Source organism: Crocodylus siamensis, chromosome 2 (genome assembly GCF_052110815.1).
Source record: "Crocodylus siamensis isolate JL-2025a chromosome 2, ASM5211081v1, whole genome shotgun sequence".
In the NCBI taxonomy this organism is placed as follows: domain Eukaryota; kingdom Metazoa; phylum Chordata; order Crocodylia; family Crocodylidae; genus Crocodylus; species Crocodylus siamensis.
Window position 1 is genome coordinate 100,162,765 of NC_143396.1, and position 26,989 is coordinate 100,189,753.

At 42.6% G+C, this 26,989-nt stretch overlaps 2 protein-coding genes and 1 long non-coding RNA gene across 7 annotated transcripts in view; 2 read left to right on the plus strand and 1 right to left on the minus strand.

Annotated features, from left to right (window-relative positions):
- Nucleotides 1–7,044, plus strand: part of CLGN (calmegin) — a 66,713-nt gene extending 59,669 nt beyond the window's left edge. Inside the window, exons 15-16 of one of the 3 annotated variants that reach the window (XM_090036495.1) lie at nt 2,915–3,033; nt 4,549–7,044. In XM_090036495.1, coding sequence (XP_089892621.1) covers nt 2,915–3,033; nt 4,549–4,629 — 200 coding nt within the window. In that variant the 3' untranslated portion in view covers nt 4,630–7,044. Of the gene's footprint in view, nt 1–2,911; nt 3,034–4,548 lie in introns of all 3 variants that reach the window. The other 2 variants (XM_090036496.1, XM_090036494.1) reach the window with 2 other exon arrangements.
- Nucleotides 7,045–7,639: 595 nt separating this feature from the next.
- SCOC (short coiled-coil protein) lies at nt 7,640–11,772 on the minus strand. The gene is made up of 4 exons (XM_090036506.1): nt 11,639–11,772; nt 11,399–11,473; nt 11,196–11,279; nt 7,640–10,513 (listed from the first exon to the last, which is right to left on the minus strand). The coding sequence occupies exons 2-4, from the start codon at nt 11,415–11,417 to the stop codon at nt 10,371–10,373; spliced, it is 246 nt and encodes an 81-aa protein (XP_089892632.1). The 5' UTR covers nt 11,418–11,473; nt 11,639–11,772; the 3' UTR covers nt 7,640–10,370.
- Nucleotides 11,773–12,044: 272 nt separating this feature from the next.
- LOC149870566 (uncharacterized) lies at nt 12,045–26,137 on the plus strand. Of its 3 annotated transcripts, none has more exons than XR_016440781.1 (4): nt 12,045–12,109; nt 14,587–14,744; nt 20,140–20,284; nt 24,306–26,137. It is a non-coding gene; the product is annotated as an uncharacterized LOC149870566 (long non-coding RNA). The 3 variants fall into 3 exon arrangements; XR_016440782.1 differs by lacking the exon at nt 24,306–26,137 and adding an exon at nt 23,286–23,760; XR_016440783.1 differs by lacking the exon at nt 12,045–12,109 and adding an exon at nt 12,956–13,071.
- Nucleotides 26,138–26,989: the final 852 nt, after the last annotated feature.

The window sequence follows — 26,989 nt, forward strand, 5'->3', positions numbered from 1 at the left end:
TTTAAAGGAGAGGGGGCTGCTGACAGGATAATCTCTGAGGCAGGGTGTCAAAGATACAGTCCATGGAGCCCTATCATCTGGTTCCTGGTGCTGCCTATAGGTCTCAGAGTTGCACTACAGGCAGGTGTATGCAAGGCTCCAGGACTACCACACATGGTGCTTGCTCTAGCCACTCCAGGACCACACATCCACTCTAGGTCAGAGTGGCTGGTACAGTGCTAGAATGGCTGGCATGGACAGCACAGTTGCAGAGCAGTCAGTGCGGGCACCGTAATGCATGCAGTGCCCTCACCAGCTTCTCCAGGGTGCATGCTAGATCCACTATGGAGCAGACCTGTGCTGAAGTGGACACTGCGTGCAGCACGGTTCTGAAATGGCTGCTTTGGGACACACATGGCATGCGGCACCTGTGCCAAGACATGTACTGGCTCTAGCATGTGGGGCTGGTCCATAGGCCCAGTCCAGCCCATGGGCTAGTCCTGTGCCAGTGGTCTGACCTTTGGGGTGAGATGAGTTTGATGCCCCTACTCTAAGCAATGTGTTCTTTTTAAATATTAAAGTTTCTGTGGAGTTTCTGGATGAGGATGGCTTGTTCTATCCTTGACTTTCCCACAGCTTCCCTTCATTTGTCCTTTCCCCCTGGATCAGTTCCCTAGAGCAGTGGTTTTCAACCAAGGTGCTGCAAGGAGCTGCCAGGAGTGCTATGATGCCAGAGCAGTTCCTGTTGCAGAGTGAAACTGCTTTGTGTGTCTCTGTTTTCAAGAGCCATGTTGGAATCCAGCTGAAAAGCAGCTGCAGCAGAAAGGTGTGCCTGCCTACATAATGTAATGTGCTCCTTTCTGCTGTAGCCATTTCTCAGTTTGGCTCTGACATGCCTTAGAAAACAGTGGCATGTGAAGCAGTTCTGTCTGGTGGCAGCAGCATGTACCTCCAGGCTGCCACCATTTGCAGGGTGAAAGTACCCCATGTGCCTTGGTTTTCAGGAGGCACGCTGGAGCCACACTGAGAAGGGCCGCAACAGAGCTGCAGGAAGGCACAAATTTCTGCTGCCTCCATGTCTCCTTTCTGGCAGACAGCATACAGGGTCAGATGGGGAAAGGCTGCAGCAAGCACACATGCTTCTGTCACAGCTACATCCTAATCTGGCTCTGCAGGAGAGTGGTTCTGTCTGGCCATGGCAGTGGCAGGGACCATGCTGCAGCACCCTTGACCTGCCTCCTTTTCTACTCCTGGTCTTCCCACTTCTTTTTTTGCCCCCTCATCTCTCTCCACATGCTCTGTCCTTGCAGCCCCAGAGCTGTAATATTACTAACATATTAATAGAATTATCACATTTATAATATGCATAATATTTTCATATTGGTTTATTAAATGGCATGTGCTACTAAATACTGGAAAGCTTTACAGGGGTGCCTTGCCTCTAAAAAGGTTGAAAACCATTGCCCTAAAGAGAGATCTTGGAAAAAAGAAGAGAATCACCAGGATGGGTGAGGTCCATGTACAATTTAAAATACAATCACAGGTTATTAGATTATGTTTGAATATGGAAATCAAGTATTAGCTGCTTTTAGTGTTTAGTTTTACCTTTTAAGTTAAGCTGGTGCTTCTAAAAGGTGCTAAATTCACAGCACCTAAAAATTGACCATCCTCTTGAGGAAAAGTGAGCAGCAGTGTTGTGAACTTCTGATGCACTATCTTGCTATCATTTATCCAGTTTTGGAGTAAATATTTTTAAGTCTACACCTGTACCAGGAAATGTAGAAGCTGTGATGTTTTATAATGAGATGGATGTCTCTAGTTTTGGTTGCAATGGTGTGACAACCATAGTGCAGACAGGATCAGGGCATCTCTAGCACTGTGTTCAACTTCTCTGAATAAAAATCTCTAAGTCCTGCATACGGTACAGGTTGTACTGGATGTAAACTATGTGCCCAAATTTTCTACGTTAGACTATTATGGATGTGGGTAAGATGGCTAAGCATTTGTGCCCAGTTTTCTCCCCATCTATGAGACTGCCAATAAGTGCTAAGTAGCATTTTTTTTCCTCATGTGTGTGTCATTAGGAACTGGAATAGGATAACCAATTCATTTGACATAAATCTCTAAACAGGCTTCAGACTCGGTGAATTTTAGCTTCTATTTACTTGGGTTATATTAGGTTTAGTTAGCTTCATTGATATGGCAGGGTGTTAAAGTAAAAGGAGAAACAAATCCACCAACCTCTCCAGAGTCCTGTGGGGGTGGATGTAGAAGTAAGTACAATCCACCAGGGATAGTGTTACATACTGTTTGGGGCTGATCTCTAGTCAGTTGTCATTATTGTCCTTTTCCTGATCTAATTGAAGATAGCCATGATGTATAATTCCATCTCAGCTGTCTGTATCTTTTTCCCCAGTTATTTTTCCTCATTGCTTTTTGATGCAGAGTATTTCCTGGAACTCTCTTACTCTCTCTCACTTGCTCAATTTCACATTTTTGGGGGGAGGCTTTTGTTAATGCCATATCTGTTTCTTGAACCATCTAATGTCTTTTGCTTTGGATCAAACTGTTATTAAGATTCCTTAAAAAAAACAAGGACTTTTTAAGGATAGTCCTTCCATTTTTTGTCAGTGGTTAAATGTTGTCCATAATGTTGCTTGGCTGTCTGAAAACATGACTTGCTGGTGTGAGGAGAGACTAGTTTTGAAGTTGTCAAAAGTATTAGAACTTGACAATTGTTCTTATACCAGTTAAGAAATCTGTTTTTACTACTATGGATTTATTTTTGCTTGAAGAGTTGTAAATGCTTAAAATTGAAATGGGATTTTTTTTGTTTTTATTTTGCTTCACCAGTATGTTTTGCTTTCTCTTTTAACATTTAACTATAATTTTAATCTAGACCAGTTTGTAAACTTTTTACTTTTTTCGCTAGAAGGTGAGGGTGAAGGTGGCGAAGGTGAAGGTGAAGATAAAGATGAGGAAGAAGAGAATGAAGTTGCAGAAGGAAGCCAGGAAGAAGGTGATAAGTCAAATAAATCTGGGTCAGAGGATGAGGTGAGTTTACAAAACGGAGAATAAGGTTTGCAAATAAGCACAATGGCATAACACAGAAATTTGTTCCATGCAATATAATGACCACATCTTTCTTTTTTGTCTATTTATCAATAAAACCAGGAAAGTGAAGGAATTCGTATAAATTCTGTTTTAAATGTTAGTACTTCAGTTATTAGAATTATGTAGGGTTGCAAAAAAAGCCCAAAACCTATTGTTCCAGCTTCTATCATTGTGTCCAACAGAAACTTCAGCAAATGATGTGCTGAGACATCTGCCTTTTTTAAAAAAAGAACTAATTCCAGAATTCATATTTGGCTGATGAGGTAATAGTTATTAAAACTTCTGGTTTGCATTACGTAGGGGTCCAGTATTTTTGTACAGCAGGGTTAGCAAATCTTTGAGTTCTGAAGATGTGTTTGGATGGTTTTAAAAAGGTTATTGGTTTACTTAATCTAGCAGCTCATTAGGGTACCATGAATAGGATGCATCAGTTTGTGTGCTAGTGATTCCCAATGAATTAATGTGGCCTTTGACTCAGCCTGAAGGAGCAGGTGTCATGTTTACAACTGGGTTGAATGGGGGCTACTTTCAGCATGAGTCTGGAACAAGGCTTAAAAATTGCACCTTTGCAGTCAAGAAGAGATTTCTTAACTACTCTGTACACCCAGGTTGGATGTTGTAATATAGCTTTTATTTTACCGTTTCTAAGTATGCTGCACCTTTGATTCTGTCATGGTAACCAACTTAGGGGCAGCTGGAGACCAGAGACTTTTCTTACTCCAAAACAGCATTGTCAGATCTGACTTCAGTTCAGCACCTGCAGTTAACCTTTTTCTCTTTGATGTGCAAAGTTATCTGGTGACTAGCCAGTTTTTCTTAAAGTATTATTTATTCATCCATAACCAATAAAAAGCTTCTATGCATATCTAGCTTACCTACTTGCTGCATGAAAAAGGTTTGTGTTACCAAGACAATTCTCACATCATAACACTAAATAAAAGCCATGATGCTTGCACTGGGTGTTACAGGAAAGTGGGTATGCTGTTTGCCCAAACTGAAATTCCTGTTGGAAAGATTTCTTATCTAGTATCTATTTACAAGTAAGATGCTAAATCAGGTATCTGGTTTCCACTCTGCTGCTCCTTATTCTCAGTGAGAAACAAGTCATACCTAAAACCTTTAAGGTAACTGTGGGAATGGAGTGTGAGTTCAGACTGTTGCTTAGTCACTGCATTCATGAAATGAAGTAATTGTTTCTAGATGCTAAGTAAATCGGGTTAGAAAATTAAGGGAAACTTTTTGAGGCTACATCAGTTGCACATCATTTTTACATTCTGTACAGAGGAAATGATAAACATAAGGGTGGTAACAAGGGCTCTATCATTAGATTACATTCTGGAAAGTTTACTTAGCATTACAGATGATAGGATTGATTAAAAAAAATTCATTACATGTTTCTGTAATTACCTTTTGCTTTGCGGTTTTGATGATAATATACTAAAATCTTTATTTCAGATGAAAGAAGCTGATGAAAGTGCAGGATCTGGCGATGGTCCAACAAAATCAGTACGCAAAAGAAGAGTACGGAAGGACTGAGTTATATCCAACTAGTATTTTTAGCTCTTGATTATAAAAATGTTTGGTATGCCACTTCGGTGTGCCTGACAGCGTGCAGTTTGCTGAGATCTGGGGGGAAAAATTGGACTCATCACTACTTAGCCTCCTCCTTTTCATTCTCCAGCATCTTTAATCTTTCCAACCTTTCCTTAATTCTCTTTAAGGAGAAATGCTGTATGTGAAGAGTTAGCTGGTATGTTGAATTTAGAATAAAAGTAAATTTTGCGAGGTGACTATCTGATTTAAAAGATGAATATTCTTAGAAATTAGTTTAATAGTGGTTGGAGGTAATTTTGGCTGTAAACATTTTTTAAAAACACATAGTAAACTGTAATATTTTTGCAGCTCTAACACAAATTGGCTGCTTACACTTCAGCTAGAATGGGACAGTAACAGAGATGTAGCATCACTGGCAGTTCATAGCTCTAAAAAATGGCCAGGCAAACTTTTTCTGTGCAGAACCTAACTGCAATAAAGTTGTTTTTGTATGATAACTGTTTAGTACTAGAAACATTTTATTGTAAATGATCTGTCTTTTAGTTGGTATTATGTTTTGGTCACATTCATTGTAGACATTTGTTACAGTAATTTATTTTAAAGGGGTGCTTTTAAAATAGAGCATACATAGAACAACTGAATAAGTGTGGCATGTCTTTATATTTAAATGCAAAGATGTCAAATCTACAGAAGTAGTAGTGTAGAGGTGACATTTTCAGACTTTTATAGTTTTCATGTTCCAAGCCAGAATGGCCTGACCTCTGTTTACAAAATATTTGCTAAGTGTACATTGCCTCTTACATAAGATATTTAATAATTTCTGCTTAACATGAAATCTATTACAAATAAGATTTTTTGATGTGTTCAGTTTTTTACAGTCATAAGTAACTGGACATTAATTTGCATAATATGATCTAAATAAACAGCATACTGCAAGAGAAACTGTATCAGCCCTGTACTCTAAAATCAAAACTTACTTGTAATATCTTGCTGCTTTGGAGCCACTGGAAGCAAACATGGATGGAAAATATTAATAGGTATCTTTCTACATGATAAAAACAAGTGGAAAACACCTCTAATTGTTGCACAAAGAAACCAAAGATTTCCCATAAAATGTGGCATGAAGGAAATGAAGAGGGAAAATCTACAAGCAAAAAGCCTTCATCAAATCAGATTATTGAGTACAAAGATTCCCTGCTGGTGCTGTTTAAACTGCTAGTATTTTTGGATCCCAAGTTCATTCCAGACAGAGTATCTTGCAGGCATTCTTCAGGAGGCTCCATCAGCTGTGGCCTTCTTGAAGCACTTGGGTTTAAGTGCTTTGAAGTTGTTGGGGTAGAGTTTTGGATTTTCTGATTTTGTCACTGGAAAAGGTGTAGGTTGGAGGGTACCCAAGGGCCAGATTCTATTCCACCTTAAAAAACAAACAAACCCGTTAATGCAAAAAAGGTGGGTGAGTGGTCCTCTTCTTCACTGCCTCAGTCTTAAAGGCAAGAGGAGGGTGTGTTATAGGAGATGTTTTAATGGATATTTAGGGACTTGAACAGGGTGGAATAGAATTGCACTTTAGCACCTATTTTTATGTTTATACGTGTAATAAGTAGAATGGAGTCTGGGCTCAGTAGTCTTTTGTGGACTCTTATTGAAGGATTGTTGCATAGTAAAGGCATAAGGGAGGGCTTCACATTTTTCTTTCTTGGCATAGGGGGACTAGTAATCCTGGGTGTGGACATACAGTCCCTGTAGCAACTGCTGGTTCTCTGAGCTATCAAGAAACATTTCTGCTTTTAACTGATCCTGTTCTGCCTCACATGGTGCAACTGGAACCCTTTTTACATTGAGGCACATATCTACATTCTGGCTGATGCTAGTATTTCTTGTATTAGTGGTTCAAATGTAAGTAGTACCAATGGTTCCTAACGTTATCACATAAGGCTCCAATATCACTTGTATAATTTCAGTTGCCTTTAGAGGAACAGCATGAGCATCAGGGTTAAATTTCTGATGGTTTTAGAGGTGTAATGGTCACTCTTCCTAGGAAGTGTTGCAGCATATATCCCTCTGCCCAATCTCCCTGCTTCTTCTCTCTCACAGAAACACTAGCTTCAGAGATTTGGCTCTGATAAAGGATGCTACAGAGCAGGGTTCACAAAGGTCTAATTCAGTATGGCAATTCCTTTTTCTGCACACCATTTAGCAACACCAGTTACACCTGTTCTGTTGGAGGCTGTACCACTTCCTTCAAAGTGCTCTGTAGTTAAAGAACCTATTGCAAAGAAGCCTTTCATTAAAAAGGTCCATTAAATGTGCAAGTTAAATGGTTGAGAGTTTCCAAAATTATCTGCAAGTCTCTAAATAGTAATAAGGGTCTTGTTCAAAGGCCTAGGACAACGAAGTGTGTATTACTTCTCTTGGCAGGATTGTAAGCTTCCCTGATGCAAAAAGCCTTGATAGCTCACAACTGAGCCAGTTTATCCAGATACTTTATGAAGACTCAGTTCTCATGGAGAAATACTTTAAACAGGCAGAATGCCCCAAGAGGCCATTTCAGAAATTCTAAAACATCAAATAGATTTTATCACCCTTTCTAAGACTGATCCACTTATAGCCTCTTTGGTGCAAGGCACAATCACGAGTACTCCTGCCCAAAACTCAAGCATGCAGAGATGCCTGGGTTGCAAGAACACGAGTTGTGTTGCCAAGACTCTTCTCATTCAGATAGACAGGCTTACAGAAATACAAGGTCAGGGACATGAAACATTTTACTTTAAACTAATCAGGGCCCAAGATGCATGCAGCCAAGCAACGTACTGGAAAATTCTCAGGACTGGGAATCTCAGCATTTGGTATCCATAACTACTATTTCAGTAATACTCTTAATTTATGTAGAACTATTCAAGTGTCCTCATCTCCCCACCCCACCTTTGGAATATATAGTAGATATAGTGGTGATCTGTTTTAGTATGTTTTAAAGATGCCAAAATAAACCAAGTAAGACCAATCAAAAGCTTTTATTTAGTGTAAAGTCAGAAATACAACAATTTTAAAATGTTCATAAATTAAACAGAGGCCACACAGTGAGATGCAAAATGTTTACAGCTGGTTGAAATAACTACTACTATATACATATGGCTAAAATAGCACTATCAGGGTTAACAATACAAAAATGGTTTTGAGATTACTTGATTTTTTTATTTAGTTATTTATTTTTAGGAGAGTAGCTCAAGTCTAACAACAGAATGCCCCATTGCCATTTGGCAATGGTGGATATCTTTAAGTGAAAACAGCAAAACTTAATAGTTGTTTTGTTTTTAAAAAAAGCTCAAATGAATGTCATGGGTATTTTTTTTTATACCCAAACATTGGACAGGTAGGCCGTTAGCCAGATTAATCCCTTACTACCAGTATTTGGGAGGGTTTGCAAAGTTCTGAATAGGTAAAAGGAGGATAAATTAAATGTATATGATACCTATCTTATAGGTGTATGCGACTCAGTCCTATAAATGAGCTAAACAATTGGGCAGGTTAGGTCCTATCCACTATACATTTATCTGTTTTTTGTAATAGGGTCAGAGTACACTGTTTCTTAATTCTGAACATGACTTATGAGACACATGTTTTAGTATTGAACAACCTGCTTACTGCAATCTGTGCATCTGAGCTGCGATAAATAAATGCCAAAGTAACTTTTAAATACATTTTTGGGAAAGGTTAGAGCCTTGTCTCATTAAAAAAAAAAAAAAATCTAGCTCATGAACAGCAGCACTGTAGTGACATGGAACTACTCAAGTCTAGTTTTTAGCTATCAAGGAATCTCAAACTTTTGAGTGGTTTTAATTCTTCACCATTACATCCACTCACCCAATCAGAATTCCTTTGTTTTTTCTTTCCCCACTTCAATTTACAGAATTTACTACAGCAGTGATAAAATGCAGCCTTCACAATTAAGCCCTTGACTGCTTAACAAGAGAAACCTCTAAGACTGTGTAGGTAACATCAATAAAAATACAAGTCGCAACACTGATAATACGTAGTATTACCACTTTTGCAGTTTTGTGTTTTCACTCTTAATACTGAACTACAGTGGAAATGCTTTTGCCTTTAATTCACTGATTTACAGTTCTAGGAACAAACCATTCAACACAACTGTACATAGAAACTGCTGCTGATACATTTTAACTACTTAGTTTGCTACAAACAGTTTAATTCTGGCTTCAGTTAAATTTTAGTCCAAACAGGGCTTTAGAAAAATAAGCAGTTTCAAACTGATGACTTAAAAGTTGGATACTTATTAAATTGGGAGGCGAGTCAGAAAGTGTTTCTATAACTGTAGTACTCTTTGTCTTCAAAGGGTTTTTACAAATATTAATTGGTATGTTCTACCTTAAATATGGGAGTTGAATTGGATATTAAGTTGCTTGCTTAAGGACACAGTGTCAGAGCTAGAATATTTCTGGCTGTAGCCACAGTTGAGAACTTATCTACAGAGGACCAATATCCACTATTTTCTACTGCCGTAAATGGTCTCCACCATGTTACAAATGCCAATTTCTACCCCTTCCTAGGAGCATGAAAGTACACCAGGGCAGGAATTGGAAGTTGCCATAGAGACATAGAAGCCAGTGAAAATAAAGAGACCATACCACTATCTTCTAGCTCTGGCAATCTGCCCCAGTGTCATAACAGAAGTAGCAGCTAGAAGGCAAGAAGTACAGAGAAATCTGGCACTTCAGGGGATGGGTAAAGAGCAGGAGCTGAAGAAAGGTATGATCTTCAGTTCCTCAGTGCAAATTCTTCCAGAGGAGTAAGATGAACTATTGTTCAGAGTGTGAGCAGATTTTTCTACTAAGCTTACTATTCGAAGTATTTTCATGATCCTTTAATACTTAACTCAAATATAAACTTTTTAAAGACCATATACGGTGGTGCAGTCCTTGACACTTCTTTGGGATACAGAGAACTGGGGAGGAGAAACTGCTTTGAAGTGCAGAAACCACCTTACACATTGTAAAGAGTTTGATTTATCACAGTAACGCAGCATTCACAAAACAAAAAAAAGTTGCATTTTACTAACTAGGTTCAATGTTTTCAGTCTAACAAAAACCTATGTAAACTACCAGAACCATAAACCCTGCAAAGTAAAGGTTGTGTCCTTATTTACTCAGAGAACCTTATTGTGTTTAAAATAAAAACAAACCAACAAAAAATACGCACACCATACTTTTTGTTCTCCCTAAGAGGGATATGGATAACATCATAAAATGTTTGCTAAAACTTGTTTTTTCTGGAGATGAAGTAAAGGTGGTGCAAAGTAGGTTTAAGAATTCATTTTGAATATGGTTTCAACACCATTTTATACAACAGTGCATTATTTTGCTAGTCAAGAACACTACCCTAAAACTGTCAAGGCAGCTGACAGACAGGTTTGCTTCACCTGACTGACTGAATCCAGTTTTAACAAGACATGCTCATTGCTGATTTCTGAAACATAAATATGCAAGTCTAGTTATAAAGTCTCTACACTACATCTGCACATTGTTCAAAGTCTAACACACAAACTCATGTCTCCGGTTTATGATAATGTTCTTAATTCTGCTTATCACTGCAGTTAATGTTCATATACCCAAGAAAGCCACACACTAAGGTATGTTAGCTCATGTAGCCTATGCCAATTAAAACAAAAAACAGCCGCAATACAGTGCCACCACTTGGGAACCAACCCCTTACTTCCGTTTGCTTTTTGTGTCAGTTGTCTGAAAAACACTAGATGCAGACATAAGATTTTCTATATACTGTCCAAGAACCTGATTTTCTGATTTCAGTTTCAAGTTTTCTTCCTTAACAGCATCTACTCGTGCTGACAGGTCTAAAGAAAAACACAAATACTGGTTATTTAGAACAACCAAGCCATTTGATGCATCTAAATCATATTACTTGAGTTTTTACTGTAGGCAAACAGGACTGCATGGCAGCACCATGTAAAATAGCACTGCCTGAAGAACATCACCCAACCTTTTTCTAAATGAAGCTGTATTAACACCCCACCTCCCTTCCAGAAGCTTGTTTCCTAACTTCCTTGCTCTGTACACTTAACTGCATGCAAGTCACCATCCTTCTCCTGCCTGCTGACATGGTTATGTTACTAGTTCATTCATTGCACATGATCCCATTAACCATTCACATGCTCAGCTACTGCAGAAGCAGCTATAGGAGGCTGCAGAATTTCAAGCACCCACAGGCTCATGGACAAAGTAATCCAGTCTCTAGCTCCTACTGGCAAGGAAATTAACAAGGCAGCAGGTCCACCTTGAGCATTTTGAGTAAAATTTGGATGCAGAGCAAGAAGCCCAGGAGGCCAGATCCTAGTAGCAAGCACAGAAGCATTTTCTCCTGAGTCCTTCAATCATGTAGCAGCACAACCCGCTACTTGTTTATTCAGCTCAGACTTCAGCCAGGGAGAGTCTCTGCAAGCCACACTTGGCACTGTGCTCCTGAGCAGTGAGGGGAAGGATCCCACAGACCAGGGAGAGGAGCCAGGGGTTGCTCACCTTCCAGAGTGTGCTGCAGCTCCAGGACCTGGTTGATAAGCCGGGTTTTCTCTTCCAGTTCCACTTGGTTTTCAGCCTCCACAGCTGGAAGAAACCAAAACACACACAGCTAGACAGGGCCCCCCCCCCCAAAGCTGCACGTCCTCCCGGCAGGGTGCAGGCACGAGGGGGCAGGGGAAACAAAGCAGCAAAAGCCTCGTTACCGTCCATGTCCGCGTTCATCACGGCGGGCCGGGGGCTGGCGGCTCGGCCGCGCGCGGCTCCGGGCACGGGTGGCTCTGCGGGGACAGCAAACCGGGTCAGAGCGGGGCGGGGGGCCGGCGCTGCAGGGCCAGCGTCACCCCAGGCCGCAGCCCCGGCCCTACCCCTGCCCCTGCCTCCACCCAAGCATCCCGGCCCAAGCGGGCAACTCCCATGCGGTGCCGCAGCCCCGCCGGCCTCACCTGGCGGCGCTGCTCCGCGGGCGGGCTGCGGTCCGCGGCGCCCTACCTGCCACCCCTCGTCGCGGTTGCGCCTCCGCTCCCCCCCCCCCCCACCGCGCCTGCGCAACGCGCCCCTGACCAGCCCCACGCTCGCCCGGCACAAACACCCGGCAACTCGCGGGGGGGGGGAGGGAGGGGCTGAGTGACCGGTCCGCGCGGGGGGGCGGGGCGCTGTGGAGGAACAGCCAATGAACCAATGAACGAAGGGAGTCAGCCGCTGGCGCTGACGTGCGCTCCGGCTCTTTGCTTGATTGGCCAAGCGGGCTCGCACTGAAGCCTGGAGAGGGGGCGCTGTCTCGAGCGTGGCCCCGCCCTTGCGTACGCGGGCGGTGGCGTCTCAAGACTGTCACGTGTTGTGCTGCGTCACCGAACAGTCAACCACTGGGCCAACGGCTCTCGGGGGGAATGTGACGTGCTCAGCCCCTCTGCGGGGTAGGTGTAGGCAGGGCTCGACCTGGGACGGCCTAGGGGTGGGGTATCGTAATTACGCGTGTACACGCGCTCCACGAGACCACACAGCTTGTTTCTGCCAGGCAGAAGGGAGGGAAAAGCTATTTCTTTGCAGTGAGCAGCAGCCAGGGAGCCTGGCCTGCCCCTTGTTCTACCCCTCCCCAGGATGGCAGCCTATTCCTGTTGGTTTCAGCCCAAAGCAGCTGCCCCGGCGCTTAAATTCAGGCCTGTTTCCAAGCTGCTGCTTTGGGGCAAAGGTGTGTGTTTTGAATAGGTAAGAGGAGGATAAATTAAATTTATAGGATACCTATCTTATAGGTGTATGCGACTCAATCCTATAAATGAGCTAAAGTATTGGCTAGGTTAGGTCCTATCTACTATACACTTAGGTGTGTGTGGGAGGTGAAGAAATATGGTACCTTTGCCTCTAAAAGGGGGTGGGGGTGTAGAAAAAGCAGGGGCGAAGACTGTTTGCTTTTACGCTTAGTCATTCCACAAGAGCATATCTGGAGAAGCGTCGGCAACTTGTTTTTCTTACCCTGCCATATCTTAAGAGGCATCCGCTAACTTGTTTCTCTCCTGCCCTGCTAACTCATAGTTAGAAAGTCCCAAGTCTCGTAACTATGTTGGCCTAAAGTATGCACGCGCTAAAGGAAGATTCCAGTACTCTGTAACAGGATATATAAGTAATGAAGAACCAGCACTAGGGGTTGGCTTTGATCTGAGTCTCATGACTCCAGGCCGACCTGCTTGCAAGCAATAAAGGCCTTATCTCTGTGGCTCGTGGTGTGACTCACTTCTGGGGACCAAATTGGAACTTAGCCTCCAGGAGCTCGAACGGCCCCTTGTGCAACAGGGGGACAACTCATCCAGACCCACTGACTGCAGTGTGGGAGGTAGCCAGGCCATACCAGGCCCACCGGTCAGCCACACCAGACCCACAGGTCAGCCTCACAGCCGCTACCGCCACAGGGCTGCATAGCGTAGCACTAGGGCCGCTGCTTCTAGGCTGTGTAGCATGGCCGTAGAGCCGCTGCTGCTGGGTTGCATGGCACAGTCCTAGAGCTGCTGCCGCTAGGCACGCTAGGAGACCTGCCAGGTGGACCCGGGGGGGTGCACAGATGCAGTTTCCCACTCCACCCGAAGTGTAACACTCAGCTGCTGGGCAGCGGCAGCAGCATTTCTCTTCATGCTGTGCTTCGGCGGTCCATTTGTGGCTCGCTATAACCCACCCAAATCCTTCAAAACCATTCATTCAATGGGTGCTAACAACCTTCACTCCTTTTTAATAGTCCGCTGATCAAGCTAGCCTTTCTTCTGCCATTCTGCAGTCCTGGTAATATAGCTCCTATTTCATAGCCCTGCAGACTGTTTTTAACTCATTCTAATGTTACCTTTGTTTTTGCGTCAATCTTAAACAGTCATGTGGCCCTAGCATATTAGGAAGGCTTCTAGTTTCTTTTTACCTGGAGAAAAGTATGTGTTGTGTTATATATGATGATGAACCTTACCACGTGCGCCCCCTTTTTCAAAATCCTGGATCTGCCCATAGAGGCTGGGGCTGAGACTGCTGGTTAGGTGCCGCATTCTTTGCCTGAATGAGGATCCCTGCAGTCTTGATCACCAATTTCAAACCACTGGAGGTTTTTTGTAACTTCATAGTTTCATAGTTTCTAGGGTCAGAAGGGACCTGAGTAGATCATCTAGTCCGACCCCCCGCCATGGCAGGAAATAATACTGGGGTCAAATGACCCCAGCAAGTTGTTCATCCAACCTCCTCTTAAAAACCCCCAGGGTAGGAGCCAGGACCACTTCTCTTGGAAGTTGGTTCCAGATCCTAGCCGGCCTGACGGTGAAGTAGCATCTCCTGATATCTAGCCTAAACCTACCCTCTGCCAGCTTGTGACCATTATTCCTGGTCACTCCTGGCAGTGCTTGGGGGAACAGGGACTTCCCCAGTGCCTGCTGATCCCCCCCCCGACTAATTTATAACAGGCCACTAGACCCCCCCCTCAGCCTTCTCTTTTGGAGGCTGAACAGGTTCAGGTCCCCTAGCCTCTCCTCATAGGGCCTGCCCTGCTGTCCCCTGATCATGCGAGTGGCCCTCTTCTTAGCCTGTCTGTTGCTTGTTTCTTAGTACCGTGTTCCTGCTTGGTTTTGTGTGCTTCCTTTATGCTTGGGAGCATGGGCCATAGTGCTGTACTCAATGGTATATTTACATTTGCTTTGATGATTGGCACTAGCAAGTATTAAACCTAAAAGTAACAGTTTGCAAAAAGAGCCCTTTTAACCTCTGTTTGAAACTCTTAAGGGAGTGATTTTTCATTCATGTCTGCCTAGGATGCTTTATCCAAATCTTTATTTTTCTAATTAAAAAATAAAAACTGCTGTTGGGTGCTTGCCCCTTGGATGGTGGGCTGCTCTTACCCACAATGTACTCATTCTGAATTCTGTCCTAGGGCTGATTTAGTTGGCACCAGGGGACTCCAGCAGTAGATGGAAATCCTCAGGTGGCAGAGAGCCACCGTAGGAAGTGACAGCTCTTTCAGGTGATAGACTGCTCCGGCATTATGGCAAGAGGATGGACAAGGATATCCTATGTTCCAGTGATCCTCAGGTAATAGAATAGGCCTCAAAACTGTTATCATATAGTATGAATTATGTCAGCCTCCTTGCTGCTCAGATTTATTTGCAACTGACCCAGTCATTGTATCACACCAAAACTGGAGAAGTGTAAGTTTGGCTTAAAGCCATATTTGCAGTGCTTCCTAAGCAGTGTGATGTGGATCAGGATCTGCAATAAAGCTGGTGTGTTGTTTGACTTGCTCATTGGTAGACTGCGGTGCAGCTTGTTTAAGCTTACTGTTTTTGCAGTGTTTGCACAGTGCTTCAAAGGCTTTATGAAGCCCACATAACTATTAGATATGTGACATGGTAACGCTGCATTGTGGTGAACTGGTCTCAGGCTCCTTCCTCAGTTCTGCCAATAAAGTAAAGGTGAATGAATAAAGGATGGAGCAAGAGAGACCTCTAGTGTCTAGTTAAACTAAGCAGATACCGTTCCTTTTAAATACATTCAGGAAAATTCTTTCTATTTGCATTTGGATATGTTCCTCTGGTTAAACTACAACCCACACAATTACTTAATATACTATCAGTTCAGAAATAGAAATGCCACTTAATTGAAGCTAGCAGTTAAGGCCTCACTGCTGGTAATCAGTATCCTCTGTGTATCAAGTAAAATTGAAATGATATTGTAGCTCTAATGGAGCAGGAAAAATATGAGAGGCAAGGATTTTTGTGGATGATAGCTTTTAGTTGGACCAGCTGTATAGTTGAGTGGGATACAGATAAGCTTTGGGGTATGAAGTACCCTTTCTCAGGTAAGGAGACCTGAAGAAAAATCCTTGCCTTTTGCATTCCTTGTAATCAATGCAACATGCTGTGGTAAAGTAATTTTTAATTCCAAGTTTACAGTGTTATTACTAGTATGCATCATAGCCACAAAACTAGGCAAAGTCAAATATTATATGTTGAAGAGGCCCAAGTTTATTATTATTTCTTTTTGTCCTCTAGACTCCCTACAGATTCCATCTAAGAGCACTTTCTATTGTGTGTTTGTGTGTGTTCACGTGCACACGTGTATTCACTTTTTTGAGAAATGTGCATTTCTATTCTGTTTATGCCTTGGCACACATGTCACTATGCTCTGTTGATGAATGACTTCTCAGTGCCCGGCTATTACCTCCCAAGCAATAGTTCATGTAAGCATGAGCAGGTTACTCAGTGTATGAAAGGATTTGTTCCTCCCACCCTCATTGCACAAATACTGTAATTAGAACTGCTGCAAGCTGTTTCCATTCAGGAAAAGCCTGTTTTAAACTCTGTCATTCTCACAAATTCTTGCAAACAGGCTTTTATCTGTCACTTTGGAACTGGTCAGGGTCACCCCTTTGTTTGGCTCATTAGTGCTGCCCGCAGGAAAACCAGCAGCGTAGCCCATCTCTCCCATGTTTAACAGAATTCTTCTAGGCTCACAAACATGGGCATCTATGTATACAAATGGAGTTTTCTTACCATGTATATGCTATACAGATTTTGAACTGAGGAGGTGCTCTTCATTACTGTAGTTTCCCTCTCCCATTGTTCACTGTTTTAAGACCCAGAGCTCTGGAGCCTGCCAGGCTAGGGACAGACATTACATATACACTGGTTTAAGTGATCAGAAACTGGCGAAACCTGTAACATTCAGTGCATGGAAACCAGTTTCAAAATTGCCAAAACTGGTTTGAGATAAACCTGGTTGAATATAGTATTGGACTTAACTGATTTGTCTCAAACTAGTTTATGCAATATCTGTTCCAGACCCCTGTGTCCTTCCTTAGTTAGCAGTGATGGTTTGGTTGAAAGAAATGAGGTGCTGTCCTGCCTTCCATTCTGGGCCCTTCAGCTGCTGAGCAAAATGTAGAACACCCTCGTTTCCCATTTAAATGAATGGGAACTGAAAGCATTCATCTCTTCACAAACCTCAGAGCTGTGAGGAGCCTGGGGTGAGAATCAAGATTTTACCCAGGCTTCTCTACAAATTATAGTGATCTTTGGCACAGTAAAACCATGAGACCTCATAGTTAGTTTCAGAAATAAAGTCTATCTTAACAATAATCATTCCACTTTTATGATTACAAGTATACACATGCAACACAAAGGAGAACAATAGGAAAGACTGCCTAATCTAATTGCTACTCTTATTTTGTAGAAACTTATTGTTGGCTCACAAAATTAGCTGCAGTTGTACAGTTTTGGTTTTATGTTTTGTTTTATTTTCTAAAGATGGAGTGGGTGTCTTGCTTGGTGTAAACTTCTCCTAGGTTTGAATATAATTGATTGTAACAATGTGTGTCCTTAGATTGTAAATCCTTTCTTTTCTGGAGCAGTCAGTTGTTGCAATTATGATTTTTTTATTTTGGGTAAGCTGGATTGGAGGTTCTGACAAGGTTTTCAGTTGATTGTAAGGGAATGTTTACAGGGGTCTTTTACTGTGTTCAGTTTGGGTGAGGATGTTTTCAAGTGCCTCTTTTTGATACTTACTGCCTTAGCCCTTGGAGAGAAATAAGGTGTTTTATCCTATTGAAGGCTTAAACTTCCCTTCCCTCCCTTCTTTATGCAGTTGCCTAGTTTTGAGGATTCAGCCATTAGTAACCCAGATGATACAAAAGTCAACCCAATAATTCTTGATATTGTAAATATTTAAGGATCCATAGAGAGTTGGATAAATATTTCCTGGGAAGTGCTATCATAGCATAATCAAGCATATTCATTTTTGGTACCCTTAATCTTATACTAGCACATCTAGATTCACCTCCAAGGAGGATTATTCTGCACTGGTCCAGTCCTGCAGGGAGCAAACCAGGAAAGCTAAGGCTGCAACTGAACTCCAACTAGCTTCAAGCATCAAGGACAACAAAAAGTCCTTTTTCAGATATGTGGGGAGCCAGAGGAAAAGCAAGGGCAACGTTGGACCCCTGCTAAACCAGATGGGGCAACTGGCAACTGACGCCCGGGAAAAAGCCAACCTATTAAATAGGTACTTTGCGTCAGTCTTTCATCAGTCCCATGGGACGCCCATGCCTGCTATGGGACAGGGAGATCCGGGTGATGGGGATCCCCTACCCTCCATAAATGCTGACCTCGTGAAGGAACACCTTGAGAAGCTGGATACCTTCAAGTCAGCCGGCCCTGACAATCTGCACCCCAGGGTACTCAAGGAGCTGGCGAGCATCATAGCCCAGCCCCTGGCACGGATCTTTGAAAACTCCTGGTGCTCTGGTGTAGTGCCCGAAGACTGGAAGAAGGCCAATGTGGTGCCAATCTTCAAGAAAGGGAGGAGAGTGGATCCGGCTAACTACAGGCCCATTAGCCTGACTTCTATCCTGGGGAAGATCTTAGAAAAGTTTATTAAGGAGGCCATCCTTGATGGACTGGCCCAGGCTAACATTCTAAGGGACAGCCAGCACGGGTTTGTTGCGAGTAGGTCTTGTTTGACCAATCTCATTTCCTTCTATGACCAGGTGACCTATCACCTGGACGAGGGAGAAGAGATTGATGTCATATATCTTGACTTCAAAAAAGCTTTTGATCTGGTATCCCATGATCACCTCTTGGCCAAACTGGCCAGGTGTGGCTTTGGCTCCACCACGATCCGCTGGCTGGGAAATTGGCTCCGTGGTCGGACCCAGAGGGTTGTAATCGATGGCAGTCACTCATCGTGGTGCCCTGTGACCAGTGGGGTCCCTCAAGGCTCTGTCCTTGGACCCATACTGTTCAACATCTTCATTAATGATGTGGACATTGGAGTCAGGGGTGGACTGGCCAAGTTTGCCGATGACACCAAACTTTGGGGCAAAGCATCCACGCCAGAAGATAGGTGGGTGATCCAGGCTGACCTGGACAAGCTCAGCAAATGGGCAGATGAGAACCTAATGGTGTTTAACACCGAAAAATGCAGGGTTCTCCACCTTGGGAGGAAAAACCTGCAGCATCCTTATAGGCTCAGCAGCGCTACGTTGGATAGCACTACAGAAGAAAGAGACTTGGGGGTCATCATTGACCACAAGATGAACATGAGCCTGCAATGCGATGCTGCAGCTAGTAAAGTGACCAAAACGCTGGCTTACATCCATAGATGCTTCTCGAGCAAATCCCGGGACGTCATTCTCCCCTTGTACTCGGCCTTGGTGAGGCCGCAGCTGGAGTACTGCGTCCAGTTTTGGGCTCCACAATTCAAAAAGGATGTGGAGAAGCTTGAGAGAGTCCAGAAGAGAGCCACGCGCATGATCAGAGGTCAGGAAAACAGATCTTACAATGACAGGCTGAGAGCCATGGGACTCTTTAGCCTGGAAAAGCTTAGGCTCAGGGGTGATCTGATGGCCACCTATAAGTTTATCAGGGGTGACCACCAGGATCTGGGGGAACGTTTGTTCACCAGAGCGCCCCGAGGGATGACTAGGTCAAACGGTCATAAACTCCTGCAAGACCGTTTCAGGCTGGACATAAGGAAGAATTTCTTTACTGTCCGAGCCCCCGAGGTCTGGAACAGTCTGCCATTGGAGGTGGTTCAAGCACCTACATTGAACACCTTCAAGAGTAAATTGGATACTTATCTTGCTGGGATCCTATGACCCCAGCTGACTTCCTGCCCTTTGGGCAGGGGGCTGGACTCGATGACCTCCCGAGGTCCCTTCCAGCCCTGATGTCTATGAAATCGTTGAAATCTGTTTATGTAGGTATTTAAATGATTCCTATCATTACAATAGTATCTCAGACCACATCAACACAGTAAACTTACCATACTTAGAAATGACAAGCACAAAGACTGCCTCCTAAAGAAAAAGCAGTGTACCCGTATCCCCTCAGTGCTCTTGATGGACTAGTTAGCACTATTTAAGGAGAATGAGGTTTAGTGCACCCCCCAGCCTTCATGTGGTGTCATGTTTCTGAGTTAGGGAGGCAGTCTGCCTGGAACAGTGCAGAACATTTGAGTGCTGCTCCTAGGCGGAGTAGGTTCATCACACAGGCCAGAGGTGGGTGTCTCACAATCTTTAGTGTACCTGTCCTTACGCCACCCTTAATGGAAACACTAATAATTTGCCCAAACTCACTTACTCACAGGCTGTTTGCAGCAGACTGAAGAATTGAACTCTGCTGGTCCAAGCACCTTGATTATTGAATGATTCTCTAACCTCCCACATCAGAATCTAACAGATTCTGTGACTCAGTGTTTTTGAAGCTTGGGCAAGTGATTGGGGGATGCTCAGTTGACTGTAACATCTGTAACAATCTGAGATCTAGATGGGGAAAAAGGAGGAGAATATTTCCTTTATGAATACATAGGGACAGTAAGACACAAGTATAAAGGGGACAGGAGCCTGGTCAGTATGCTAGACAGGTGGGGCAGGGAAGCTGGAAGTAAGAATGCATGTGGTACTATCTAATAGAGGGTGTTCATTTACCAGCTGACCAACTGTGCATATGGGACTGCATATCTGGAAAGTGAAGGTAAAAGATTGTCAAGAAAATGCAGTGGGAGTGAGCTGGCTCTATCAGAAGCTGACAGAATATGGATAATATTTTCGTGCTTTCAGCAGAACAAGGGCTGCGGTAAGTATGTTATTTGTTTGATTTTTAAATTATCAGTATAGATTCTGGGAAATATTCAGAATCACTTTTAGAATTATTTACATCTTAAAAGAGTATATACAGTCTACTTGTATACATGTCTACAAATCCAAGTTCTCTCATCAGAGTGTTCAAGTAAATGGGTGATAAATTGGAAAATAACATTTTTTAAAAGTTGTGAAATCAACACATCATCTGCTAAACCTAGTTCCTTTGTCACTGGCCTTATTTATTTTCATTCTTCACTAATTCATGTATAGGTTGTCCACAGAGCAAGATTGGGTTCTGTGTGAGCTGCACAGTTTGGAACCTCAGTGAACATAATCCCTGTCCTCATCTGAAGAATAACCACCTTGCATTCACAACTATATTGCAAATAACAGTAATGCAAACATAATCCCAAGTGAAGTTATGCCTTACAGTTTACTTTGAAAGAGCATGTTTTAGAATCCAAACAGGTTGGGTAAAACAGGCTAAATAAATTCTCTGTGTAGCTCATCAGACTTCCTTGGTCCATGGTGTTTTACTAACCCCTTTATACAAAATATACTTACTTTTCAGAACTATTAGTATAGACCAGGTATGTCAAATTCATCCATCCCCATAGGCTAGATAAATGGCATGGGTCTGGTCTGCAGGCCAGATTGACCCGTGTGTCAGATCTAGTGCATATCCAAGAGTGACTAGTGTGGATGCCATGTGCAGCATGGTCCTGCTCCACCTGATCGGGAGCTACATTGCCTCTGGGAGGCAATGCCAGATCTGACATAGAACAGCTGGAACAGGTGCTGCATGCTGTCCCAAAGTGGTCATGGCAGGTGCCATGTGTGTCACACAGGGGCTATCCATTATGCCCCACGTGTTGCCTTTGTGTCGATTCTGAGAACCGCAGGCAGCACTTGGGGTCCAGGTGATGGGGTCTTCAGGCTGGATCCAGCCCATCTTTGAAACACCTTTTACAGAGTGTTTCTTGTACTAAGTACAGGCAGAAGGGGTTCATTATATTCAGCACCTTCTTCAAAATATTTGATAAAAAAAACAACAGTGCTAACCCATGCCTTATACCTAAGCTTTTACCAAAAAAAATCTATGTTAATCAGTACACAAGCGTTCCCTTTGAGACATGTTAAACAAAACAAGCTGACTACTGGGTTATATTCTTTTCTCTTCACTATTAGTTGTACAGATAATGGTTTCAATTGGTGTCTGATATCACATGCACATATATGATGTCAAATCCCTCTTCCAGATCCAATCATTTTTGCCTTTCTAAAAATTAACTTTTCCTTGGCAGGGACCTAGAAGCAGCTCTGCTGCCACCTGGTTCCCTTCTTACTGAAAAGAACAAATGTAAAAGGCCAGATACTAATTTACATATGAGTACATGCAAATTAGTCATCCTTGATTTCCGTTGTTTATTTTGAGTTGTAGAGACAGTGTCTGAAATATTCACCAGAAGGTTGAGATCTATTAATGCATTTTATGCCAAATGTCTTTGTTGGCGATTTTTTTTTTCTTTTTTATGAACTCTGTCCTCTGTCTTGAAGAAAATGTGTGCCATTAATGCAAATAATTTATTAATTACTGCAGACACTGCAATAGATTGTTAAACAGCACACCAAGATACTAATAGTCACTCGTTCCTCTTTTTAAAAAAAAAAGGAGGATTCTTTTTATTACTGCCCTAAGTAATGTTCCACTGTTCAGCTTCTGTTTATTAAACTGTTTTTACATTACACACTAGATCATTTACTTGAGCTAAGTGGATTTTCTGACTGAAGATTTATATACACAGAGAGCTTATACTTTTTAGCAAGACATCAGTGACCCTCAAGTCACAACTGACTGAGATGTAACTAAGAACCGGTGCTAATCCATTTTTTTTCTTATTAATTCTCTTTATAATATGCTCTAAGGCATTTTCCCAGACTGGGAGAGGTAGTCATGATACTGTGCCCCATATTATCTGCAACTTACAGGAACAGCAAGCTTTACTATATAAATGTAATTATCTATACTTACATGTATCCCAAGTTCCAATTAAGATTTCCTAAAACTAACTGACATTTCTGGCAAAAGGAATTAATTTTTGCAGTTTCACTGAAAAGACTATTTTCCATATAATAATAATGGCTTTCTAGCATGTAAAATATCATTAAGAGTCAAGATTATTTGAGTGGGTGAATGTGTACAATTATATGACTGATACAGTGTGAGAGAATCTCACTGTGGTTGTAGTGACAAAAGACAGTAAAAGCCTGTCATCTCTGCTGGTGAACATTCTCAGATGTTTTATTTCTCAAACCCTTGTGTGCATCATGTTTTTTCCATGATGCGCAGTATAAACTCGTAAACCATTCACTTCCTTTTTGGCAGTGTTATAGGGACAGGAGGTGTCTGCTGATATTGAGTGATAACAGAGGCTTCACTGTTCACCATTAGAATAGAAATACATGCTCCCCTTTCCTTCACGGCAGGATGTATTTTCTGTTTTGATGAGATGAATATGACGCATCACTATTTAGACCGCAGCATTTCTTTTTTTAACTAATATTATGATGGCAAACAAAAAGATTAAAAGGAGTATAAACAGCTTGATACTTTCTACTTGCAATGCTAACTAGTATAGGCCCTTAATGGCAGATTTACTCTTTATTATCTGTAGAGGTGACAGATGGCCTTTAAGATTTTCAAGTATTACTGTTTTTGCTAGAAACCTTTACAATTATTTTTACACTTTGCCAATAACTATAAGAAGCATGTAACATGTGGCACCTTTGTGCAATTTTAGTGGCAGCTAAAATTATTTAGATGCATCAAGAATAGAACAAGTATAGATGCACATGATTAATGTTATTCAATAACAATTTTAAAATAGCAGTTTTGTGTGTCAAATAAAATCAAGCTGTTGCCTGCATGAATGAGTTCAGCGACTCATTAATGTAACTGATCTATCTCTTATTATTTATCATTTGTATTTCAGTACTGCCTATAAGCTCCACCCCATTCTGTTATGCAGTTTACACACAAAATACGGAAGACAGTTCCGACCTCAAAGAGATTGCCAGTGATCATTCACTCTTTCTTTAACTACAAGGCAATTATTTCAATAAGAAGTTTTCAAGGAATTAACTTTCACCTGCCTGTGCAAGTATATGTGCCTGCATGCACCCTCACTTGTACATATACATGCAGCAAATGCGTGGTCATTCTGGTTGCTTAGAAATACATTTGTATGAAGAATAACCCATTTTGTTTGCAAAGAAGGGTTGAACATACTTTTGACTGCCATGCACAAATTGCCTTCTGTTTAATACTATACAGGCAATCCCTGCTTAACATGGTTTCACTTAGCGCTGTTTTTCTATAGCGCTTATTTAAAATTAATACCTGATTTCACTTAGTGCTGAGCCAGTTTCGTTATAGCACTCAGCGAAGCAGCGGCAAGAAGCGATGAGTAGCAGCAAGTGGGTGGGTGGCAGCCAGTGGGTGGGTTGGAATAAGCATGGAGCCTGCACTGGTGCCGCAGGGCCAGGGCCAGCAGGGGCCCAGGGTGGGGCAGCAGGAGCAGGGACCCAGGCTGGCACACAGCGCCAGAGTGGCTGGTGGACAGGGGCGGTGGGGAGAAGCAGCAGCAATGAGAAGCACCAACTGGGGGGGTGGGGCGGGGGGCGGACACAACAGGCGTGAGTGTGGGGCCTCTGCCAGTGCCCAGGGCCAGGGCTGGCAGGGACTCAGGGTGAAGCTGCAGAAGTGCAGAGCTGGCACGTGTGGGCTGGCACATGGGGCCGGAGAGGCTGCCAGCCAGGCAGAAGGGTCGGAAGAGGTGGCAGTGCTGAGAAGCTGCAGTAAGAAGTGGCAGTAATTAATTATCTCTATTTACATTAATTCCTATGGGGAAATGGGTTTCGCTTAGCGCTGTTCTGCTTAACGCTCATTTTTTCCAGAACCAATTAAGAGCATTAAGTGGGTGTTGCCTGTACATTCTGATTATGTCTTCAAGCTAGATCAGCTGGACACAGACCAGACTCATACAAAGCTCAAGAAAGACAGCTCCTGGACTGTACCTGAAGGCTACAGCCCTACTCTGGACCTGTATATAAACTCTTTCTTCCTCCATGACTACTTTGAGATTGTAGAGAAGCAACATTTACATTACAATCTCAGTTTGCTCAAATGGAGAGTTGTAATCAGCCTTGAAAACAACTTGGATATTACCATACAACAGGCTGATAAGGTGGGGTGCCACTATTTTCATGGACAAAACAGGGAGCCAAGAGACAACTTTCTAACATGGGGTTTTACAGACTCTTGAGAGGACCCCACAGCACAACACCAGAAGGAACTGGATACATTCTTACAGGATCTACCTTGGGAAACACAGGAGAAGATTACTGTTTCCAGCTCCTGGAAGCCCAGGCCAGGCAACTCTTTACTTACTAACCAAGATCCGCAAACAAGTGATGCCCCCTGTCTCTGGCATTGGCACCATCACAGATGGAGTTTCTGACTACGTGGGTTCTTCCCCATTTCCATGTGCCACTGGAGCTGCAAGCTGCTTGAAAGATGCCAGAAATTTAAGAAACTTGTTTCTGTTGACAAGCTTCCACCTAACACAGTATTAGATACCATGGATGTCGTATCTCTGTACACTAACATCCTCCATGAAGACAGATTACAAGCTATAAAGAACATTACAGGAAACTCTCGCCATTCATGATGCGCAGTTTCGAATAGTCACAGCGTGAATATTTGAACCCATGCTCTCTCCCCACGCACGCTCTTGCCATGCTCCCACCCCCCGCCACTGAGCATCTGCGGGAGCTCCACACTTGCCGCCGCTGAGCTCCCCCTGCCATTCGTGGACGTATTTGTGGATTTCCCCATTCATGGGGATCCCTAGAACATATCCCCAGTGAATGGCGAAAGTTTCCTGTATTCCCAGTGAGAAAATTGCTTCTGTTTTTATTACTGTCTCCCCCTGTCCTTATACACAACTATTTCAGATTTGGGGATTCCCTATATCTATAAATGAATGGCACTGCTGTGGGCACATACAAGGATGGATCCATGTGGGGTGCAGTAGTGCAGTTGCACCCCCCTTGGATTCATGGTCCGTCCAAGCTTTAAAACCACCTGTCTGGCAGTGGCAGCAGCACTTCTATTCAAGTAGCAGTGAGAGAGTTGGTTGACTTAATGGCTCAGTATAATCTACTTGATTCTTTTAAAACTCATCATAGGTTCCCTCTTCCCTTTTTCATAGTCTTTAATAGTTCCCCTCTGCAAAATATCCTTAATTCTGCTGTCTGTTAACTGTTCTGAGTAATGTATCTCCCATTTCACAGGCCTGCAGGCTGTCCTTAACTCTAGCGAGAAACATTAACTCAGGTTTGGAAATGTTAACTCAGGTAAACAATAGATCAAGTGTGGAAATAATATTCAATGAAGTATTGGATGCACTATCAAGATGCTCAAGAAGGCTAGATTTTGTTTTATGAAACTGAAAGAGACATACATTTAACTATAATGACCACAGGACTCATGAAACACCATTTTTTATTCTTTTTGCCAAGCTTGTTGTGTTTTTATTATACTATAACAAATAAATGCACGTTCCAATAAAGTTGGGGGGGGTTGTTTCAATCTTAAATTGAGTACTATAGTTGTAGGCTCCCAGCTTTCTAGTGAAGCTAAATGTGTCAAAGTTGTCATGGGGGACACATCTGCCCTGGCTTACAGGCAGCACCCCAGCCTCAAATGGTATCTCTCAAGCAACAGGCTACCTAACTTCCCATCTTATCAAGGCATCGGGCTTTGCAATGGACCCAGATGCCTTCTGTGCGCTAACATCAATACAGACCACATCATCACCGGACCAAATAACACAGATTTTAACATCCAAGGTTCATTCACTTGCAACTCCACCAGTATCATATAGGAAATCACCTGTTTACAGTGTCCCTCTGCTATCTACATCACACAGATGTGAAAGGATCCCTGCATGACAGAATTAATGATCACCGCTCTGACATTAGCTTCAGAAAGACGCATGGGCTTTTGGCAGAACGCTTTAACCTCCCTGGACAGTTGATCATTGACTTGAGGGTGGCTGTTCTTAGAAACCAGTCTGTTCTTAAAAAACAACTTGAACAGGAAATGTGGAACAAGAAATCATTCACAAACTGGGTTGTGTTAAGTATGGTTTAAAACAGGGACTATAGACTCTTATCCCATTACCTAGGTAAGCTTTGATGATTCCTTTCTTCCTACTAATTTACTGCTTATTTATTTGCCTCTCCCAGCACTGCCTGCCTCTCCCCTTCTCCTCCCTCTTCCTTATCTTTTACATTCTAATTTCACCCTTCTGCTTATCTGCTGCTTTGTGCATGCCCTTTCACAGAATCCAATGAAGTAAGCTTCAGCTCATGAAAGCCTGTGCTATATATATCTACATTGGTTAGTCTTTAAGGTGCAAATCTACCCTGGCTTCATCAAGCTAGAGATGAGAGCCATAAATTGTATGCAAGTTTTTAAATGTTGCTAATGTTGGCCCTGTCACAAATGTTGATAAATTTTTTTGCTGCTTTGACATACATAAAGCCTGAAGGAAAGTGTGAACTACAGAGAATGGTGATGGAGTTGTCTTTAAGTTTTCCTTCACTAGAAATTCATGTCTTATACCCTACC

Bases quoted from the DNA above. Each gene is read 5' to 3' on its own strand.
- SCOC (XM_090036506.1), bottom strand. The intron at 10,514-11,195 runs GTGAGCAACCCC...GTTTTTCTTTAG, and splicing joins GCTGCAGCACACTCTGGAAG to ACCTGTCAGCACGAGTAGAT.